Raw genomic sequence first — 18,773 nt, forward strand, 5'->3', positions numbered from 1 at the left:
TTATCCCCTTAGGTAATATATAACGAGGGACTAAACAGCTTAGAAATAAAATAGCTAAAATTATTGTCAGTGACCTGTAGTAGAACACCATAAAGAGTACTCTCCTCAAGAACCTACCTTATCATTTCAAATATGGAGATCTACAGTTATAATGAACGAAGTACATCTATATAATCTTCTCTTTGCCATCAGAAAAATCTGCTTGCAAGATGAATTAGATCCACCTGTCAAGCAGTGTTAACCACTCCACCCCTTATGTTGTATAAACACTGTGTTACACCTCTACTACAGCAGGTATCACATTATAATTATAAATGATGGCCATTTTTACATCCTTGGGACCCAACACATTGCCTGACACATAATGGATGCTTCATAAATGTTCACTGTACGAATGAATAAGCTGGTTTTAGATTATGTTTTTAATAAAAAATGACTAAAGGATCAACAGATGAGTGGATAAACAAATTGTGTTATATACATATAAGGAATATTACTCAATCATAAGGAGTGAAGTATTGATACATGCTACGTGAACTAACCTAGAAAACATTATGCTAAGTGAAAGAAACCAGACACGGAAGACCACATATTGTATGACTCCACTGATATGAAATACAGGCATACCTCAGAGATATTGCATGTCCAGTTCCAGACCACAGCAATAAAGCAAATATTGCAATAAAGTGAGTCACACAAACTTTTTGGTTTCATAGTATGTACAAAAGTTATGTTTACACTGTACTGTAGTCTATTAAGTGTGCGATAGCATTATGTCTAAGTAAACAATGTATATACCTTAATTTAAAAATAACTTATTGGGGCTTCCCTGGTGGCGCAGTGGTTGAGAGTCCGCCTGACGATGCAGGGGACACGGGTTCATGCCCCGGTCCGGGAAGATCCCACATGCCACGGAGCGGCTAGGCCCGTGAGCCACAGCCACTGAGCCTGCCTGCACATCCGGAGCCTGTGCTCCGCAACAGGAGAGGCCACAACAGTGAGAGGCCCACATACCGAAAAACAAAAACTTATTGCTAAAAACTGCTACCCATCATCTGAGCCTTCAGTCATTTTCTTTATGCTGGTGGAGGGTCTTACATTGATGTTGATGCTACTGACTGATCAGGGTGAAGGCTGGGGTGGCCGTGGCAACTTCTTAAAATAAGACAATGAAGTCTGCCTCAGCGACTGGCTCTTCCTTTCATGAACGATTTCTCGGTAGCATGTAATGCTGTTTGATACCATTTTACCCATAATAGAACTTCTTTCAAAATTGGAGTTAGTTCTCTCAAACCCTGCCCTGCTTTATCAACTAAGTTTATGTAATATTCTAATTCCTTTATTGTCATTTCAACAATCTTCACAGTATCTTCGCCAGGAGTAGATTCCATCTCCAGAAACCACTTTCTTTATTCATCCATAAGAAGCAACTCCTCATCTGTTAGTTTGATCATGAGATTACAGCAATTCAGGTACATTTTCAGGCTCTACTTCTAATTCTAGTTTTCTTGCTATTTCCACCACATCTTCAGTTACTTCCTCCACTGAAGTCTTAAACCAATCAAGGTCATCCATGAGGATTAGAATCAACTTCCTCCAAACTCCTGTGTATGTTGATATTTTGACCTCTTCCCATGAATCACAAATATTCTTAATGGCTTTACTTTATCCAGATCCATCAAAGGAATCACTAACTATGGCAGCTATAGCCTTATGAAATATATTTCTTAAATAACAAGACTTGAAATTCAAAATAACTCCTTGATCTGTCGGCTACAGAATGGATGTTGTGTTAGCTGGCGTGAAAACAGTATTAATCTCACTGTACATCTCCATCAGAGCTCTTGGGTGACCAGGTGCATTGTCAATGAGCATTAATATTTTGGAAGGAATCCTTTTTTCCTGAGCACTAGGTCTCAACAGTGAGCTTAAAACATTAAGTAAATTATGTTGTAAACTGATGTGCTGTCATCCAAGCTTTGTTTTTCCATTTATGGGCACAGGCCCATAATTCACAAGGACCCTAGGATTTTAGGAACGGTAAATGAGCATCAGCTTCAACTTAAAGCCATCAGCTGCATTAGCTCCTAACAAGAGGGTCAGCCTGTTCTTGAAGCCAGACGTTGACTTCTCCTCTCTAGCTGTGAGAGTTTTGTCTACATTGAAAATCTGTTGTTTAGTGTAGCCACCATCATTAATTGTCTTATCTAGACCTTCTGGATAACTTATTACAGCTTCTACATCACCATTTGCAGCTTCACCTTGCATTCTTATGGTACAGAAATGGCTTCTTTCCATAAACCTCATGAAGCTCTGCGAGCTTCAAACTTTTCTTCTGCAGTTTCCTTAACCTCTCTAAGCCTTCAAAGAACTGAAGAGAGGGCCTTGCTATGGATTAGGCTTTGGCTTAAGGAAATGTGGTGGCTGGTCTGATCATCTATCCAGACCACTAAAACTTTCTGCGTATCAACCATAAGGCTGTTGTGCCTTCTTATCATTCATGTGTTCACTGGAGTAGGACTTTTAATTTCCTTCAAGAACTTTTCCTTTCCATTCCCAGCTTGGCTAACTGGTGCAAGAGGCTGAGCTTTTGACATGCCTTCCTCACAGAGCTTAATCATTTCTAGCTTTTGATTTACAGTGAGAACGTGCAACCCTTTCTTTCACTTGAACACTTAGAGGCCACTGTAGGGCTATTAATTGGCCTAATTTCAATATTGTTGTATCTCAGGGAATAGGGAGGCTCAAGGAGAGGGAGAGTAACGGGGAACAGCCAGTCGGGGGGCAGTCAGAATACACACATTTATCAATTAAGTTCGCCCATTCATATAGGCACAGTTTGTGTCACCCCACAACAATTACAATTGTAATATCAAAGATCACTAATCACCAGAATATAATAATGAAAAAGTTTGAAATATTCCAAGAATTACCAAAATGTGACACAAAGACACAAAGTAAGCAAATGCTGTTGGAAAAATGGCGCCAAAAGACTTTCTAGCTGCAGGGTTGCCACAAACCTTCAATTTGTTAAAAAAAAAAAAAATGCAGTAAAGCAAAAGCACAATAAAACGAAGTAAGCTTGCATCCAGAATAGGTAAATCATCCATAGAAACAAAAAGCAGACTGGTGGTTACCAGGAGGGAGAGTGGATGAGTAACTGCTTAATGAGTACAGGGTTTCCTTTTCGGGTGATAAAAATGTTTTGAAACTAGACAGAGATGGTAGTCATACAACACTGTTAATGTACAAAATGTCATTGAATTGTTTGCTTTAAAATGGTCAGTCAATTTTATGTAAATTCTACCTTAATAAAAAAGAAAAATGACTAGAGATAGAATGCCTCTTACACAATGAACTAGGAAGATGGAAGGCAAGCACTTACTTATAAACATTAAAGTTAAATCTGGTCTGCTCCATTATCAAAGACAATCAAAACAACACTTAATTTCGAGATTAACAAAAAGCACATAAAACCCACTTCTGAACTAGAATCATTCATAAAAATAGAATACTTTCTTGGTCTAATTTTGGAAAGAGGAAAAAAATTAATTAAATAATAAGCAATGCCAAGCATCTCTCTATCTTTTCCTGTGGGCAAACTCTAGTAAACTGAGTTTCCCTGTGACCATACTTCTTCATAAGCATACATAAATTTCAAAGAAAAAGCTATGTATCTTTTAAACTGAACACTAATTTATACAACAGAACTATTAGTGTAAATGTTGGCAAGGAGAACATCAGCATTTAAGGATTCTGACTTCATGAAATTCACTGTTCATCACGGTCTAGCCATCTGAAAACTTCAGGAAGACCAAGCTATGGTTTGGGTTTTCTGGCTCTAAACTCTGGATGCAATAGATTTAACAATTATTAGAATCAATGGATTTCACTAGATTCAGATGGCCAACTTAGAGATAAGTAGTGATACATCAGGAAATTTTTATAATTTTTAGTGTGGTAAAACATATATAACATAAAATTTGCCATTTTAACCATTTTTAAGTGTGCAGTTCGGTATTAAGCACATTTACATCGTTTTACAGCCAATGCCACCATCTATTTCCAGAACTTTTTCACCTTTCCAAAAGGAAATTCTGTGCCCATTAAACAGTAACTCCCCATCCCCCGACTTGCACTCCAGGCAACCACCACTTTACTTTTTTTCTCTAGGAGTTTGACTTCTCTCTAGGAGTTTAACCTCATATAAGTGGAATAATACAATATTGCCCTTTTGTGTCCAGCTTATTTCACTTGGCATAATATCTTCAAGGCTCATCCATGCTGTAGCATATGTCAAATTTTCCTTCTTTTTAAGGCTAAATACTTCATCATGTGTATATACCATTTTGTTTATCTGTTCGTCTGTTGATAGATATTTGGGTTGCTTCTACCTTTTGGCTATTGTGTATAATTATACAGCAAATAAAACTGTGGTTATAAACAGATTACAAGCGGGGGGGTGCTGGGAAGATGGCGGAAGAGTAAGACGCAGAGATCACCTTCCTCCCCACAGATACACCAGAAATACATCTACACGTGGAACAACTCCTACAGCACACCTACTGAATGCTGGCAGAAGACCTCAGACCTCCCAAAAGGCAAGAAACTCCCCATGTACCTGGGTAGGGCAAAAGAAAAAAAAGAAAAAACAGAGACAAAAGAATAGGGACGGCACCTGCACCAGTGGGAGGGAGCTGTGAAGGAGGAAAGGTTTCCACACAGTAGGAAGCCCCTTCGCGGGCGGAGACTGCGGGAGGCGGAGGGGGGAGCTTCGAAGCCGCGGAGGAGAGCACAGCAACAAGGGTGCGGAGGGCAAAGCGGCGAGATTCCCGCACAGAGGATCGGTGCCGACCGGCACTCACCAGCCCGAGAGGCTTGTCTGCTCACCCGCCAGGGCAGGCGGGCCTGCAAGCTGAGGCTCGGGCTTCGGTCGGAGCGCAGGGAGAGGACTGGGGTTGGCGGCTTGAACACAGCCTGAAGGGGTTAGTGCACCACGGCTAGCCGGGAGGGAGTCCGGGGAAAAGTCTGCACCTGCCGAAGAGGCAAGAGACTTTTTCTTCCCTCTTTGTTTCCTGGTGCGCGAGGAGAGGGGTTTAAGAGTGCTGCTTAAAGGAACTCCAGAGATGGGCGCGAGCCGCGGCTAAAAGCACGAACCCCAGAGATGGGCACGAGCTGCAGCTAAAAGCACGGACCCCAGAGACGGGCGGGAGACGCTAAGGCTGCTGCTGCCGCCACCAAGGGGCCTGTGTGCGAGCACAGGTCACTATCCACACCACTCTTCCGGGGAAACTGTGCAGCCCGCCACTGCCAGGTTCCCGGGATCCAGGGACAAATTCCCAGGGAGAACGCACGGCGGACCTCAGGCTGGTGCAACGTCAAGGTGGCCTCTGCCGCCGCAGGCCCGCCCCGCACGCCGTGCCCCTCCCTCCCCCCAGCCTGAGTGCGCCAGAGCCCACGAATCAGCAGCTCCTTTAACCCCGTCCTGTCTGAGCAAAAAACAGACGCCCTCCAGCGACCTACATGCAGAGGCGGGGCCAAATCCAAAGCTGAGTCCCTGTGAGCTGTGAGAACAAAGAGAAAGGGAAATCTCTCCCAGCAGCCTCAGAAACAGCGGATTAAAGCTCCACAATAAACGTGATGTACCCTGCATCTGTGGAATACATGAATAGACAACGAATCATCCCAAATTGAGGAGGTGGACTTCGAGAGCAAGATCTATGATTTTTTCCCCTTTTCCTCTTTTTGTGAATGTGTATGTGTATGCTTCTGTGTGAGATCTTGTCTGTATAGTTTTGCTTCCACCATTTGTCCTAGGGTTCTATCCATCCATTGTTTTGGTTTTTAAAAAATTTTTTTCTTAATAATTAATTTTAATAACTCTATTATACTTTACCTTCTTTCTTTCTTTCCTTCCTTCCTTCCTTCCTTCCTTCCCTCCTTTAGACAACGAATCATCCCAAATTGAGGAGATGGACTTTGAGAGCAAGATTTATGATTTTTTCCCCTTTACCTCTTTTTGTGAGGGTGTATGTGTATGCTTCTGTGTAAGATCTTGTCTGTATAGCTTTGCTTCCACCATTTGTCCTAAGGTTCTATCCGTCCCCCTTTTTTTTCTAAATAATTATTTTTTAATTCAATAACTTTATTATACTTTATTTTACTGTATCTTCTTTTCTGTCTTTTTTCCTTCCTTCCCTCCTTCCTTCCCTCCTTCCTCCCTCCCTCCCTCCTTTCTTTCCTTCTTGCCTTCTTTTCTTCTTTCTTCCTTCCTTCCTTCCCTCCTTTCTTTCTTTCTTTCTTCCTACTTCTACTAATTCTCTCTACTTTTTCTCCCTTTTATTCTGAGCCGTGTGGATGAAAGGCTCTTGCTGCTCCTGCCAGGAGTCAGGGCTCTACCTCTGAGGTGGGAGAGCCAACTTCAGGACACTGGTCAACAAGAGACCTCCCAGCTCCACATAATATCAAACAGTGAAAATCTCCAAGAGACCTCCATCTTAACACCAGCACCCAGCTTCACTCAACGACCAGCAAGCTACAGTGCTGGACAACCTATGCCAAACAACTAGCAAAACAGGAACACAACCCCACCCATTAGCAGAGAGGCTGCCTAAAATCATAATAAGTCCACAGACACCCCAAAACACACCACCAGACATGGACCTGCCCACTAGAGAGACAAGATCCAACCTTACCCACCACAACACAGGCACTAGTCCCCTCCACCAGGAAGCCTACACAACCCACTGAACCAACCTTAGCCACTGGGGACAGACATCAAAAACAACTGGAACTACGAACCTGCAGCCTGAAAAAAGGAGACACCAAACACTGTAAGATAAGCAAAAAGAGAAGACAGAAAAACACACAGCAGATGAAGGAGCAAGATAAAAACCCACCAGACCTAACAAATGAAGAGGAAATAGGCAGTCTACCTGAAAAAGAATTCAGAATAATGATAGTAAAGATGATCCAAAATCTTGGAAATAGGATGGACAAAATGCAAGAAACATTTAACAAGGACCTAGAAGAAATAAAGATGAAACAAGCAACGATGAACAACACAATAAGTGAAATTAAAAATACTCTAGATGGGATCAATAGCAGAATAACTGAGGCAGAAGAACGGATAAGTGACCTGGAAGATAAAATAGTGGAAATAACTACTGCAGAGCAGAATAAAGAAAAAAGAAAGAAAAGAACTGAGGACAGTCTCAGAGACCTCTGGGACAACATTAAACGCACCAACATTCAAATTATAGGGGTTCCAGAAGAAGAAGAGAAAAAGAAAGGGACTGAGAAAGTATTTGAAGAGATTATAGTTGAAAACTTCCCTAATATGGGAAAGGAAATAGTTAAGTCCAGGAAGCACACAGAGTCCCATACAGGATAAATCCAAGGAGAAATACGCCAAGACACATATTAATCAAACTGTCAAAAATTAAATACAAAGAAAGCATATTAAAAGCAGCAAGGGAAAAACAACAAATAACACACAAGGGAATCCCCATAAGGTTAACAGCTGATCTTTCAGCAGAAACTCTGCAAGCCAGAAGGGACTGGCAGGACATATTTAAAGTGATGAAGGAGAAAAATCTACAACCAAGATTACTCTACCCAGCAAGGATCTCATTCAGATTCGATGGAGAAATTAAAACCTTTACAGACAAGCAAAAACTGAGACAGTTCAGCACCACCAAACCAGCTTTACAACAAATGCTAAAGGAACTTCTGTAGACAAGAAACACAAGAGAAGGAAAAGACCTATAATAACACACCCAAAACAATTAAGAAAACGGGAATAGGAACATACATATCAATAATTACCTTAAATGTAAATGGACTAAATGCTCCCACCAAAAGACACAGATTGGCTGAATGGATACAAAAATAAGACCCATATATTTGCTGTCTACAAGAGACCCACTTCAGATCTAGGGACACATACAGACTGAAAGTGAGGGGATGGAAAAAGATATTCCATGCAAATGGAAACCAAAAGAAAGCTGGAGTAGCAATTCTCATATCAGACAAAATAGACTTTAAAATAAAGACTATTAGAAGAGACAAAGAAGGACACTACATAATGATTAAGGGATCAATCCAAGAAGAAGATATAACAATTGTAAATATTTATGCACCCAACATAGGAGCACCTCAATACATAAGGCAAAAACTAACAGCCATAAAAGGGGAAATCGACAGTAACACATTCATAGTAGGGGACTTCAACACCCCACTTTCACCAATGGACAGATCATCCAAAATGAAAGTAAGTAAGGAAACACAAGCTTTAAATGATACATTAAACAAGATGGACTTAATTGATATTTATAGGACACTCCATCCAAAAACAACAGAATACACATTTTTCTCAAGTGCTCCTGGAACATTCTCCAGGATAGATCATATCTTGGGTCACAAATCAAGCCTTGGTAAATTTAAGAAAATTGAAATTGTTTCAAGTATCTTTTCCGACCACAACGCCATGAGACTAGATATCAATTACAGGAAAAGATCTGTAAAAAATACAAAAACATGGAGGCTAAACAATACACTACTTAATAACGAAGTGATCACTGAAGAAATCAAAGAGGAAATTTAAAAATACCTAGAAACAAATGACAATGGAGACACGACGACCCAAAACCTATGGGATGCAGCAAAACCAGTTCTATGAGGGAAGTTTATAGCAATACAACCCACCTTAAGAAGCAGGAAACATCTCGAATAAACAACCTAACCTTGCACCTAAAGCAATTAGAGGAAGAAGAACAAAAAAAACCCCAAGTTAGCAGAAGGAAAAAACTCATAAAAATCAGATCAGAAATAAATGAAAAAGAAATGAAGGGAACAATAGCAAAGATCAATAAAACTAAAAGCTGGTTCTTTGAGAAGATTAACAAAATAGATAAACCATTAGCCAGACTCATCAAGAAAAGAAAGGAGAAGATACAAATCAATAGAATTAGAAATGAAAAAGAAGTAACAACTGACACTGCAGAAATACAAAAGATCATGAAAGATTTCTACAAGCAACTCTATGCCAATAAAATGGACAACCTGGAAGAAATGGACAAATTCTTAGAAATGCACAAACTGCCAAGACTGAATCAGGAAGAAACAGAAAATATGAACAGACCAATCACAAGCACTGAAATTGAAACTGTGATTAAAAATCTTCCAACAGACAAAAGCCCAGGACCAGATGGCTTCACAGGCGAATTCTATCAAACATTTAGAGAAGAGCTAACACCTATCCTTCTCAAACTCTTCCAAAATATAGCAGAGGGAGGAACACTCCCAAACTCCTTCTACGAGGCCACCATCACCTTGATACCAAAACCAGACAAGGATGTCACAAAGAAAGAAAACTACAGGCCAATATCACTGATGAACATAGATGCAAAAATCCTCAACAAAACAGTAGCAAACAGAATCCAACAGCACATTAAAAGGATAATACACCATGATCAAGTGGGGTTTATTCCAGGAATGCAAGGATTCTTCAATATAAGCAAATCTATCAATGTGATAAACCATATTAACACATTGAAAGAGAAAAACCATATGATCATCTCAATAGATGCAGAGAAAGCTTTTGACAAAATTCAACACCCATTTATGATAAAAACCCTGCAGAGAGTAGGCATAGAGGGAACTTTCCTCAACATAATAAAGGCCAAATATGACAAGCCCACAGCCAACATCATCCTCAATGGTGAAAAACTGAAAGCATTTCCACTAAGATCAGGAAGGTTGCCCACTCTCACCACTCTTATTCAACATAGTTTTGGAAGTTTTAGCCACAGCAATCAGAGAAGAAAAGGAAATAAAAGGAATCCAAATCGGAAAAGAAGAAGTAAAGCTGTCACTGTTTGCAGATGACATGATACTATACATAGAGAATCCTAAAGATGCTACCAGAAAACTACTAGAGCTAATCAATGAATTTGGTAAAGTAGCAGGATACAAAATTAATGCACAGAAATCTCTGGCACTCCTATATACTAATGATGAAAAATCTGAAAGTGAAATCCAGAAAACACTCTCATTTACCACTGCAACAAAAAGAATAAAATATCTAGGAATAAACCTACCTAAGGACACAAAAGACCTGTATGCAGAAAATTATAACACACTGATGAAAGAAATTAAAGATGATACAACTAGATGGAGAGATATACCATGTCCTTCAAATGGAAGAATCAACATTGTGAAAATGACTCTTACTACCCAAAGCAATCTATAGATTCAATGCAATCCCTATCAAACTACCACTGGCATTTTTCACAGAACTAGAACAAAAAATTTCACAATTTGTATGGAAACACAAAAGACCCCGAATAGCCAAAGCAATCTTGAGAACGAAATACAGAGCTGGAGGAATCAGGCTCCCTGACTTTAGACTATACTACAAAGCTACAGTAATCAAGACAGTATGGTACTGGCACAAAAACAGAAAGATAGATCAATGGAACAGGATAGAAAGCCCAGAGATAAACCCACGCACATATGGACACCTTATCTTTGATAAAGGTGGCAGGAATGTACAGTGTAGAAAGGACAGCCTCTTCAATAAGTGGTGCTGGGAAAACTGGACAGGTACATGTAAAAGTATGAGATTAGGTCACTCTCTAACACCATACACAAAAATAAGCTCAAAATGGATTAAAGACCTAAATGTAAGGCCAAAAACTATCAAACTCTTACAGAAAAACATAGGCAGAACACTCTATGACATAAATCACAGCAAGATCCTTTTTGACCCACCTCCTAGAGAAATGCAAATAAAAACAAAAATAAACAAATGGGTCTTAATGAAACTTCAAAGCTTTTGCACAGCAAAGGAAACCATAAACAAGACCAAAAGACAGCCCTCAGAATGGGAGAAAATATTTGCAAATGAAGCAACTGACAAAGGATTAATTTCCAAAATTTACAAGCAGCTCATGCAGCTCAATAACAAAAAAACAAACAACCCAATCCAAAAATGGGCAGAAGACCTAAATAGACATTTCTCCAAAGAAGATATACAGACTGCCAACAAACACATGAAAGAATGCTCAACATCATTAATCATTAGAGAAATGCAGATCAAAACTACAATGAGAGACCTCCCAAAAGGCAAGGAACCCCCCACGTACCTGGTTAGGGCAAAAGAAAAAACTAAACAGAGACAAAAGGATAGGGACGGGTCCTGCACCAGCGGGAGAGAGCTGTGAAGGAGGAAAAGTGTCCACACACTAGGAAGCCCCTTCGCGGGTGGAGGCTTCGGGAGGCGGAGTGGGGGAGCTTGGGAGCCGCGGAGGAGAGCACAGCAACAGGGGTGCGGAGGACAAAGCGGACAGATTCCAGCGCAGAGGATTGGGCCGACCGGAACTCGCCAGCCGAGAGCCTTGTCTGCTCGCCCGCCGGGGCGGGCGGGACTGGGAGCTGAGGCTCCGGCTTTTGTCGGAGCGCCGGGAGAGGACTGAGGTTGGCGGCGTGAACACAGCCTGCAGGGCGTTAGTGCACCGCGGCTGGCCGGGAGAGAGTCCGGGGAGAAGTCTGGAACTGCCGAAGAGGCAAGAGACTTTTACGTCCCTCTTTGTTTCCTGGTGCACGAGGAGAGGGGATTAAGAACGCTGCTTGAGAGAGCTCCAGGGACGGGCGCGAGCCGCGGCTAAAAGTGCGGAGCCCAGAGACAGACATGAGACGCTAGGGCCGCTGCTGCCGCCACCGGGAGGCCTGTGTGCGAACACAGGTCACTAGCCACACGCCCTTCCGGGGAGCCTGTGCAGCCCGCCACTGCCAGGGTCCCGGGATCCAGGGACAACTCCCCCGGGAGAACGCACAGGCGCGCCTCAGGCTGCAACTTCTTGCCGGCCCCTGCCGCCGCAGGCCCGCCCCACACTCCGTGCCCCTCCCTACCCCCGGGCCTGAGTGACCCAGAGCCTCCGAATCAGCGGCTCCTTTAACCCCGTCCTGTCTGAGCAAAGAACAGACGCCCTCCGGCGACCTACATGCACAGGCGGGGCTAAATCCAAAGCTGAGCCCCTGGGAGCTGTGAGAACAAAGAAGAGAAAGGGAAATCTCTCCCAGCAGCATCAGAAGCAGCGGATTAAAGCTCCACAATCAACTTGATGTACCCTGCATCTGTGGAATACCTGAATAGACAACCAATCATCCCAAATTAAGGAGCCCTGTGGATGAAAGGCTCTTGGTGCTGCAGCCAGGAGTCAGTGCTGTGCCTCTGAGGTGGGAGAGCCAACTTCAGGACACTGATCCACAAGAGACCTCCCAGCTGCACATAATATCAAACAGCAAAAATTTCCGAGAGATCTCCATCTCAACGCCAGCACCCAGCTTCACTCAACGACCAGCAAGCTACAGTGCTGGACATCCTATGCCAAACAACTAGCAAGACAGGAACACAACCCCACCCATTAGCAGAGAGGCGGCCCAAAATCATAATAAGTCTACAGACACCCCAAAACACACCACCGGACGTGGACCTGCCCACCAGAAAGACAAGATCTAGCCTCATCCACCAGAACACAGGCACTAGTACCCTCCACCAGGAAGCCTACACAACCCACTGAACCAACCTTAGCCACTGGGGACAGACACAAAAAACAACAGGAACTACGAACCTTCAGCCTGCAAAAAAGGAGACCCCAAACACAGTAAGATAAGCAAAATGAAAAGACAGAAAAACACACCGCAGATGAAGGAGCAAGATAAAAACCCATCAGACCTAACAAATGAAGAGGAAATAGGCAGTCTACCTGAAAAAGAATTCAAAATAATGATAGTAAGGTTGATCCGAAATCTTGGAGATAGAATGGACAATAGAATGGACAAAATGCAAGAATCAGTTAACAAGGACCTAGAAGAACTAAAGATGAAACAAGCAACGATGAACAACACAATAAATGAAATTAAAAGTACTCTAGATGGGATCAATAGCAGAATAACTGAGGCAGAAGAACGGATAAGTGACCTGGAAGATAAAATAGTGGAAATAACTACTGCAGAGCAGAATAAAGAAAAAAGAATGAAAAGAACTGAGGACAGTCTCAGAGACCTCTGGGACAACATTAAACGTACCAACATTCGAATTATAGGGGTTCCAGAAGAAGAAGAGAAAAAGAAAGGGACTGAGAAAATATTTGAAGAGATTATAGTTGAAAACTTCCCTAATATGGGAAAGGAAATAGTTAATCAAGTCCAGGAAGCACAGAGAGTCCCATACAGGATAAATCCAAGGAGAAATACGCCAAGACACATATTAATCAAACTGTCAAAAATTAAATACAAAGAAAACATATTAAAAGCAGCAAGGGAAAAACAACAAATAACACACAAGGGAATCCCCATAAGGTTAACAGCTGATCTTTCAGCAGAAACTCTGCAAGCCAGAAGGGAGTGGCAGGACATATTGAAAGTGTTGAAGGAGAAAAACCTGCAACCAAGATTACTCTACCCAGCAAGGATCTCATTCAGATTTGATGGAGAAATTAAAACCTTTAGAGACAAGCAAAAGCTGAGAGAGTTCAGCACCACCAAACCAGCTCTACAACAACTGCTAAAGGAACTTCTCTAGGCAAGAAACACAAAAGAAGGAAAAGACCTACAATAACAAACCCAAAACAATTAAGAAAATGGGAATGGGAACGCACATATCGATAATTACCTTAAATGTAAATGGACTAAATGCTCCCACCAAAAGACACAGATTGGCTGAATGGATACAAAAACAAGACCCATATATTTGCTGTCTACAAGAGACCCGTATGCTAACACATATATATGGAATTTAAGAAAAAAAAAATGTCATGAAAAACCTAGGGGTGAAACAGGAATAAAGACACAGACTTACTAGAGAATGGACTTGAGGCTATGGGGAGGGGGAAGGGTAAACGGTGACAAAGCAATAAAGAGGCATGGACATGTATACACTACCAAACGTAAGGTAGATAGCTAGTGGGAAGCAGCCGCATAGCACAGGGAGATCAGCTCGGTGCTGTGTGACCGCCTGGAGGGGTGGGATAGGGAGGGTGGGAGGGAGGGTGACGCAAGCGGGAAGAGATATGGGAACATATGTATATATATAACTGATTCATTTTGTTGTGAAGCTGAAACTAACATACCATTGTAAAGCAATTATGCTCCAATAAAGATGTTTAAAAAAAAAAAAAAAAGAAGATGGAATAAAATTTAGGTTTTTTCTAAAAAAAAAAAAAAAAAAAAACTACAATGAGATATCATCTCACACCAGTCAGAATGGCCATCATCAAAAAGTCTAGAATAAATGCTGGAGAGGGTGTGGAGAACAGGGAACACTCTTGCACTGCTGGTGGGAATGTGAATTGGTTCAGCCACTATGGAGAACAGTATGGAGGTTCCTTAAAAAACTACAAATAGAACTGCCATATGACCCAGCAATCCCACTACTGGGCATATACCCTGAGAAAACTAAAATTCAAAAAGAGTCATGTACCAAAATGTTCATTGCAGCTCTATTTACAATAGCCTGGAGATGGAAACAACCTAAGTGCCCATCATCGGATGAATGGATAAAGAAGATGTAGCACATATATACAATGGAATATTACTCAGCCATAAAAAGAAACGAAATTGAGCTATCTGTAATGAGGTGGATAGACCTAGAGTCTGTCATACAGAGTGAAGTAAGTCAGAAAGAAAAAGACAAATACCGTATGCTAACACATATATATGGAATTTAAGAAAAAAAAAATGTCATGAAGATCCTAGGGGTAAGACAGGAATAAAGACACAGACCTACTGGAGAACGGACTTGAGGATATGGGGAGGGGGAAGGGTGAGCTGTGACAGGGCAATTGAGAGGCGTGGACATATATACACTAACAAACGTAAGGTAGATAGCTACTGGGAAGCAGCTGCATGGCACAGGGATATTAGCTCGGTGCTTTCTGACCGCCTGGAGGGGTGGGATAGGGAGGGTGGGAGGGAGGGAGACGCAAGAGGGAAGAGATATGGGAACATATGTATATGTATAACTGATTCACTTTGTTATAAAACAGAAACTAACACACCATTGTAAAGCAATTATACCCCAATAAAGATGTTAAAAAAAAAAAAAGAAAATCATTTTTGATTCAACCTACCGAGCACCAAGTGCATCAAGTGCAGAATAGAAGAATAAAGGGTGATTTGACTTCAAAAAAAAAAAAGAGATTACAAGCAATTCAAAAATACTTGTATAGAAATGACCAGATTCAGTAATCTGAAAACAAATTGGCAAAATTTTTCTATTTTGTATCAATGGGGTTTAAAATTAATAGAAACATATATATACACAATGTAGAAAATTACAGACTTATTAGTAGGCTACAAATGAAGAGATAAAGCTATATTAATGTATTTTTACATATTACTTGTAAGACAATGTAGTTATTATACAAACGGCTATTCTAGTCTACTTATTTATTTATTTGGCTTCATTGGGTCTTCATTGCTGTGTGTGGGCTTTCTCTAGTTGTGACGAGCAGGGGCTACTCTTCGTTGCAGTGCACGGGCTTCTCATTGCGGTGGCTTCTCTTGTTGCGGAGCACGGGCTCTACGTGCGCGGGTTTCAGTAGTTGTGGCACATGGGCTCAGTAGTTGTGCCACACGGGCTTAGTTGCTCTGTGGCATGTGGGATCTTCCCATACCAGGGCTTGAACCCGTGCCCCCTGCATTGGCAGGCGGATTCTTCACCACTGCACCACCAGGGAAGTCCCCAAATGGCTATTCTAAAGGAGCATCTAGATGCCCTTCCTGGGAAGTGTCACATTGCGAGTAGTGTCAGGTATAACGTGAACACGCTCTCATTAAACACAAGCCAGGTAACCAATGATTCCTCACTCATGAAAGTGGTTCTCCGTTTACAAATGACCCTGTACATAGCAGCTACATGCATCAGAGAAAAATGGAAACACTACAGAGTCAAAATCAAATTAACATTTGTGATCAGGCCCATTTTAGCGTGAGACTCAAGCCGAACAGCCCTCCCAAGTCTACACAGTTAAAAGGTGCAGAGAGGTGGTGCAGTGGTTAAGAAGCTGCCTGCCAATGCAGGGACGGTTCGAGCCCTGGTCCAGGAAGATCCCACATGCCGCGGAGCAACTAAGCCCATGGGCCACAAACTACTGAAGCCCGCGCGCCTAGAGTCCATGCTCTGCAACAAAAGAAGCCACGTAATGAGAAGCCCATGCACCACAACAAAGAGTAGCCCCCCTCGCCGCAACTAGAAAAAGCCCGTGTGCAGCAATGAAGACCCAACGCAGCCAAAATTAAATAAATAAATTTATTTTTTCAAAAAGGTGCAGAGAGAACAAAGGTCACTATGAACATATCACTTATAAAACTATTCTCCATTCAAACAATGTGCTTTCACTTCCTCTTGTAGCAAACAAGGTTAATAAGAGTACTTACATCACCATTATGAGTAATAAGTGAAGTGACACAGATAAAGCTTGAAAAGTGCTTAGCACTTAGTAATAAGCACTTCACATAAGTGTTACCATTATTATTATATCCCCCTTGGACATCAGCAATTATCTCCAACGATCCTAGAAACTTATTTGTCAATCTCTCCACTCATTCTACAGATGTAATCTAACAACGCGATGCAAAGCAACTGTAAAGTGAAAATAACCAGTCTCTCAAAGATACAGAATTTCATTATGTTAATGAAAGTACTATTTTAAAAATGATGATAAGACACAAAATAGCAATTGACGTAGGAAGAACTAAGGATGATGAAGGGATGGGAACGTCCAAACATGTATTTTAATACCAAAGTGTCTCCACCTTAATTTACCAATAAATTGCCCCAGGAATCCTATGATGGCACACACCATGAGCATTCACTTCTCCCAGTTTTATCTACTAGCAATATGCTTTCTTCTCCACCTGGGGAATTTCTGCTCACCTTCCTCAGAATCAAAGTTAACATTTACTTCCTGTAGTCTTTCCCAAGCTCCCAAGGCAGAACCGTCTCTCCCTCCGGGGCCCCACAACACTGAGTTGACAGTGCTAGCAAAGCGATCCTCAGACTGTATTCCATTAAGTGCCACAAGCAAGTCTTCCCTGCTAGACCCTTAAGTTCTTTGAAAGCAAGGACTATGTTCCCATTGCCCAGCACAGTCCATGACATAGAAGGCACACAAGATGCATGATGAATTGAACTGGATCCTAGAATTTTAGGATTGGGAAGGGCCAAAGAGGCAACATTTGTTTTCAGATGCAAAAAGGAGACTCAAAGAAGATTGAGTGACTTGCCCAAGTCACAGAGACAGTGGCTGTGACAAGACTGCTACTCAAGTTTTCTTTCCCAATAAAATTCATGAGAACAGGACTGGCTCACTGTGTCTGGCTCACTGCTCCAAACTGGTTCATCAAGCACAGAATCTGGATGTATAGTAGATCCTCAAGTAACTGCTTTGATTACAAAACACTATAAATGTCAATCCATAAACGTTGAGAAACAGAGATATCCTAGTTTAATTTTTGCACCGTTCTCATATCAATTCCCAACTAAAAATTCTGAGAAATAAGCAAAATCACCTTGTATGGCATCATATTATATGAAAGTAATATATGTCAAACATTCTGCTTTCTGGCATTAACACATTTAAAGCGACCCCTGTTTCCAGGCTTACAGGTTTTCAGAAGCCTGTCTACGTAAAGTAAATAGTGAGATAAAATTGACATACTGTACACCAACATCCAAAAACATTATTCATACTGTGCAGACTATGTCAAACGCTAATAAAATGCAAGTGACAACTTGCCTTTGTGGAAACTAGACACAAGGATTCACACTTTGAGGAAGTTCAAGTTCACCAGCCAACAGCCACACCACGATTTGCTGCCAGCACGGAGAGGCGCTAAGGAGTATGCCTACTTCCAGGAAGTAAAACACTTGGATTTCATCAATGGGGAGGTCAGTAAGAGAGCCAGGACGCCCAACGAACAAGTGTTAAAGGAAACAAGCAGTCTCCTTTCCGTCTCTCAGAATTAGTAGATATCAGAGAGCATGAGTCCTTCCAGGAAATTCACGTAAGCGAGTCCCTAGAATTCTGACACACACTGCAATCGAAGGGGGCTATGAGGCCGAAGAAGGCCCGGGTACCATTAAGGCCCCTCCGGAAGGTATTTCTTGCACAAGGAAGGGATAAGAAAGCACTACCAGGCACAAAGGTGGAACCGCCAGCAAGGGAGCAGCCTCTGGGCGGATCCCAACGCCACCTCTGAGCCTCAGGCCCTCCCCACGCTCCCGTTCCAGCCAGACGCCCAGACCCGGCACTCTGGATCCCATCAAGGCGGGCGGTGGCCGACTCCACTCAGAGGGGCCGCAGTCCCTCACGGACCCCCAGAGCTAATGGGCGGAGACACCTCCTCAAAGAGTAACGGCCGCGGCCAAGCACCCCCGCCCACCCGAGCCCGGATCGCCCCGCCTGCGGCCTTCCCCGGCCTGTCGCCCACCCCGCAGGCCAAGCCGGGCTGGTATTAGCCCCGACCCGGCTGCGGGGCCCCGACTCCTCCTGCAAGGCTCCAAGGCGGTGGGAGTGAGCAGGTGCTGGGAGAAGGGTCGGCCCGGGGCCCGCGGCCCCTCAGCACTCACCATGGCGATTCCCCTAAGCCTGCAGCTAACAGCACCCACCCCGCGCGGAGCCTCCCGCGGTCAGGTGACTCTGCAGCCCCTCCAAGCCCCGCCCCCTCTAGCTCCGCCTTCGGACGCTGCAGGCAGCTCCTAGATT

General features: G+C 42.6%; 1 protein-coding gene across 1 annotated transcript in view; it reads right to left on the reverse strand.

The window, feature by feature from the left end:
- Positions 1-18,742, reverse strand: part of VPS35 (VPS35 retromer complex component) — a 44,567-nt gene extending 25,825 nt beyond the window's left edge. The window contains exon 1 of the mRNA XM_030833070.2: positions 18,638-18,742. Coding sequence (XP_030688930.1) covers positions 18,638-18,640 — 3 coding nt within the window. The 5' untranslated portion in view covers positions 18,641-18,742. The remainder of the gene's footprint in view (positions 1-18,637) is intronic.
- Positions 18,743-18,773: the final 31 nt, after the last annotated feature.

The sequence above is a fragment of the Globicephala melas genome, chromosome 19, assembly GCF_963455315.2.
Source record: "Globicephala melas chromosome 19, mGloMel1.2, whole genome shotgun sequence".
Classification (NCBI taxonomy): domain Eukaryota; kingdom Metazoa; phylum Chordata; class Mammalia; order Artiodactyla; family Delphinidae; genus Globicephala; species Globicephala melas.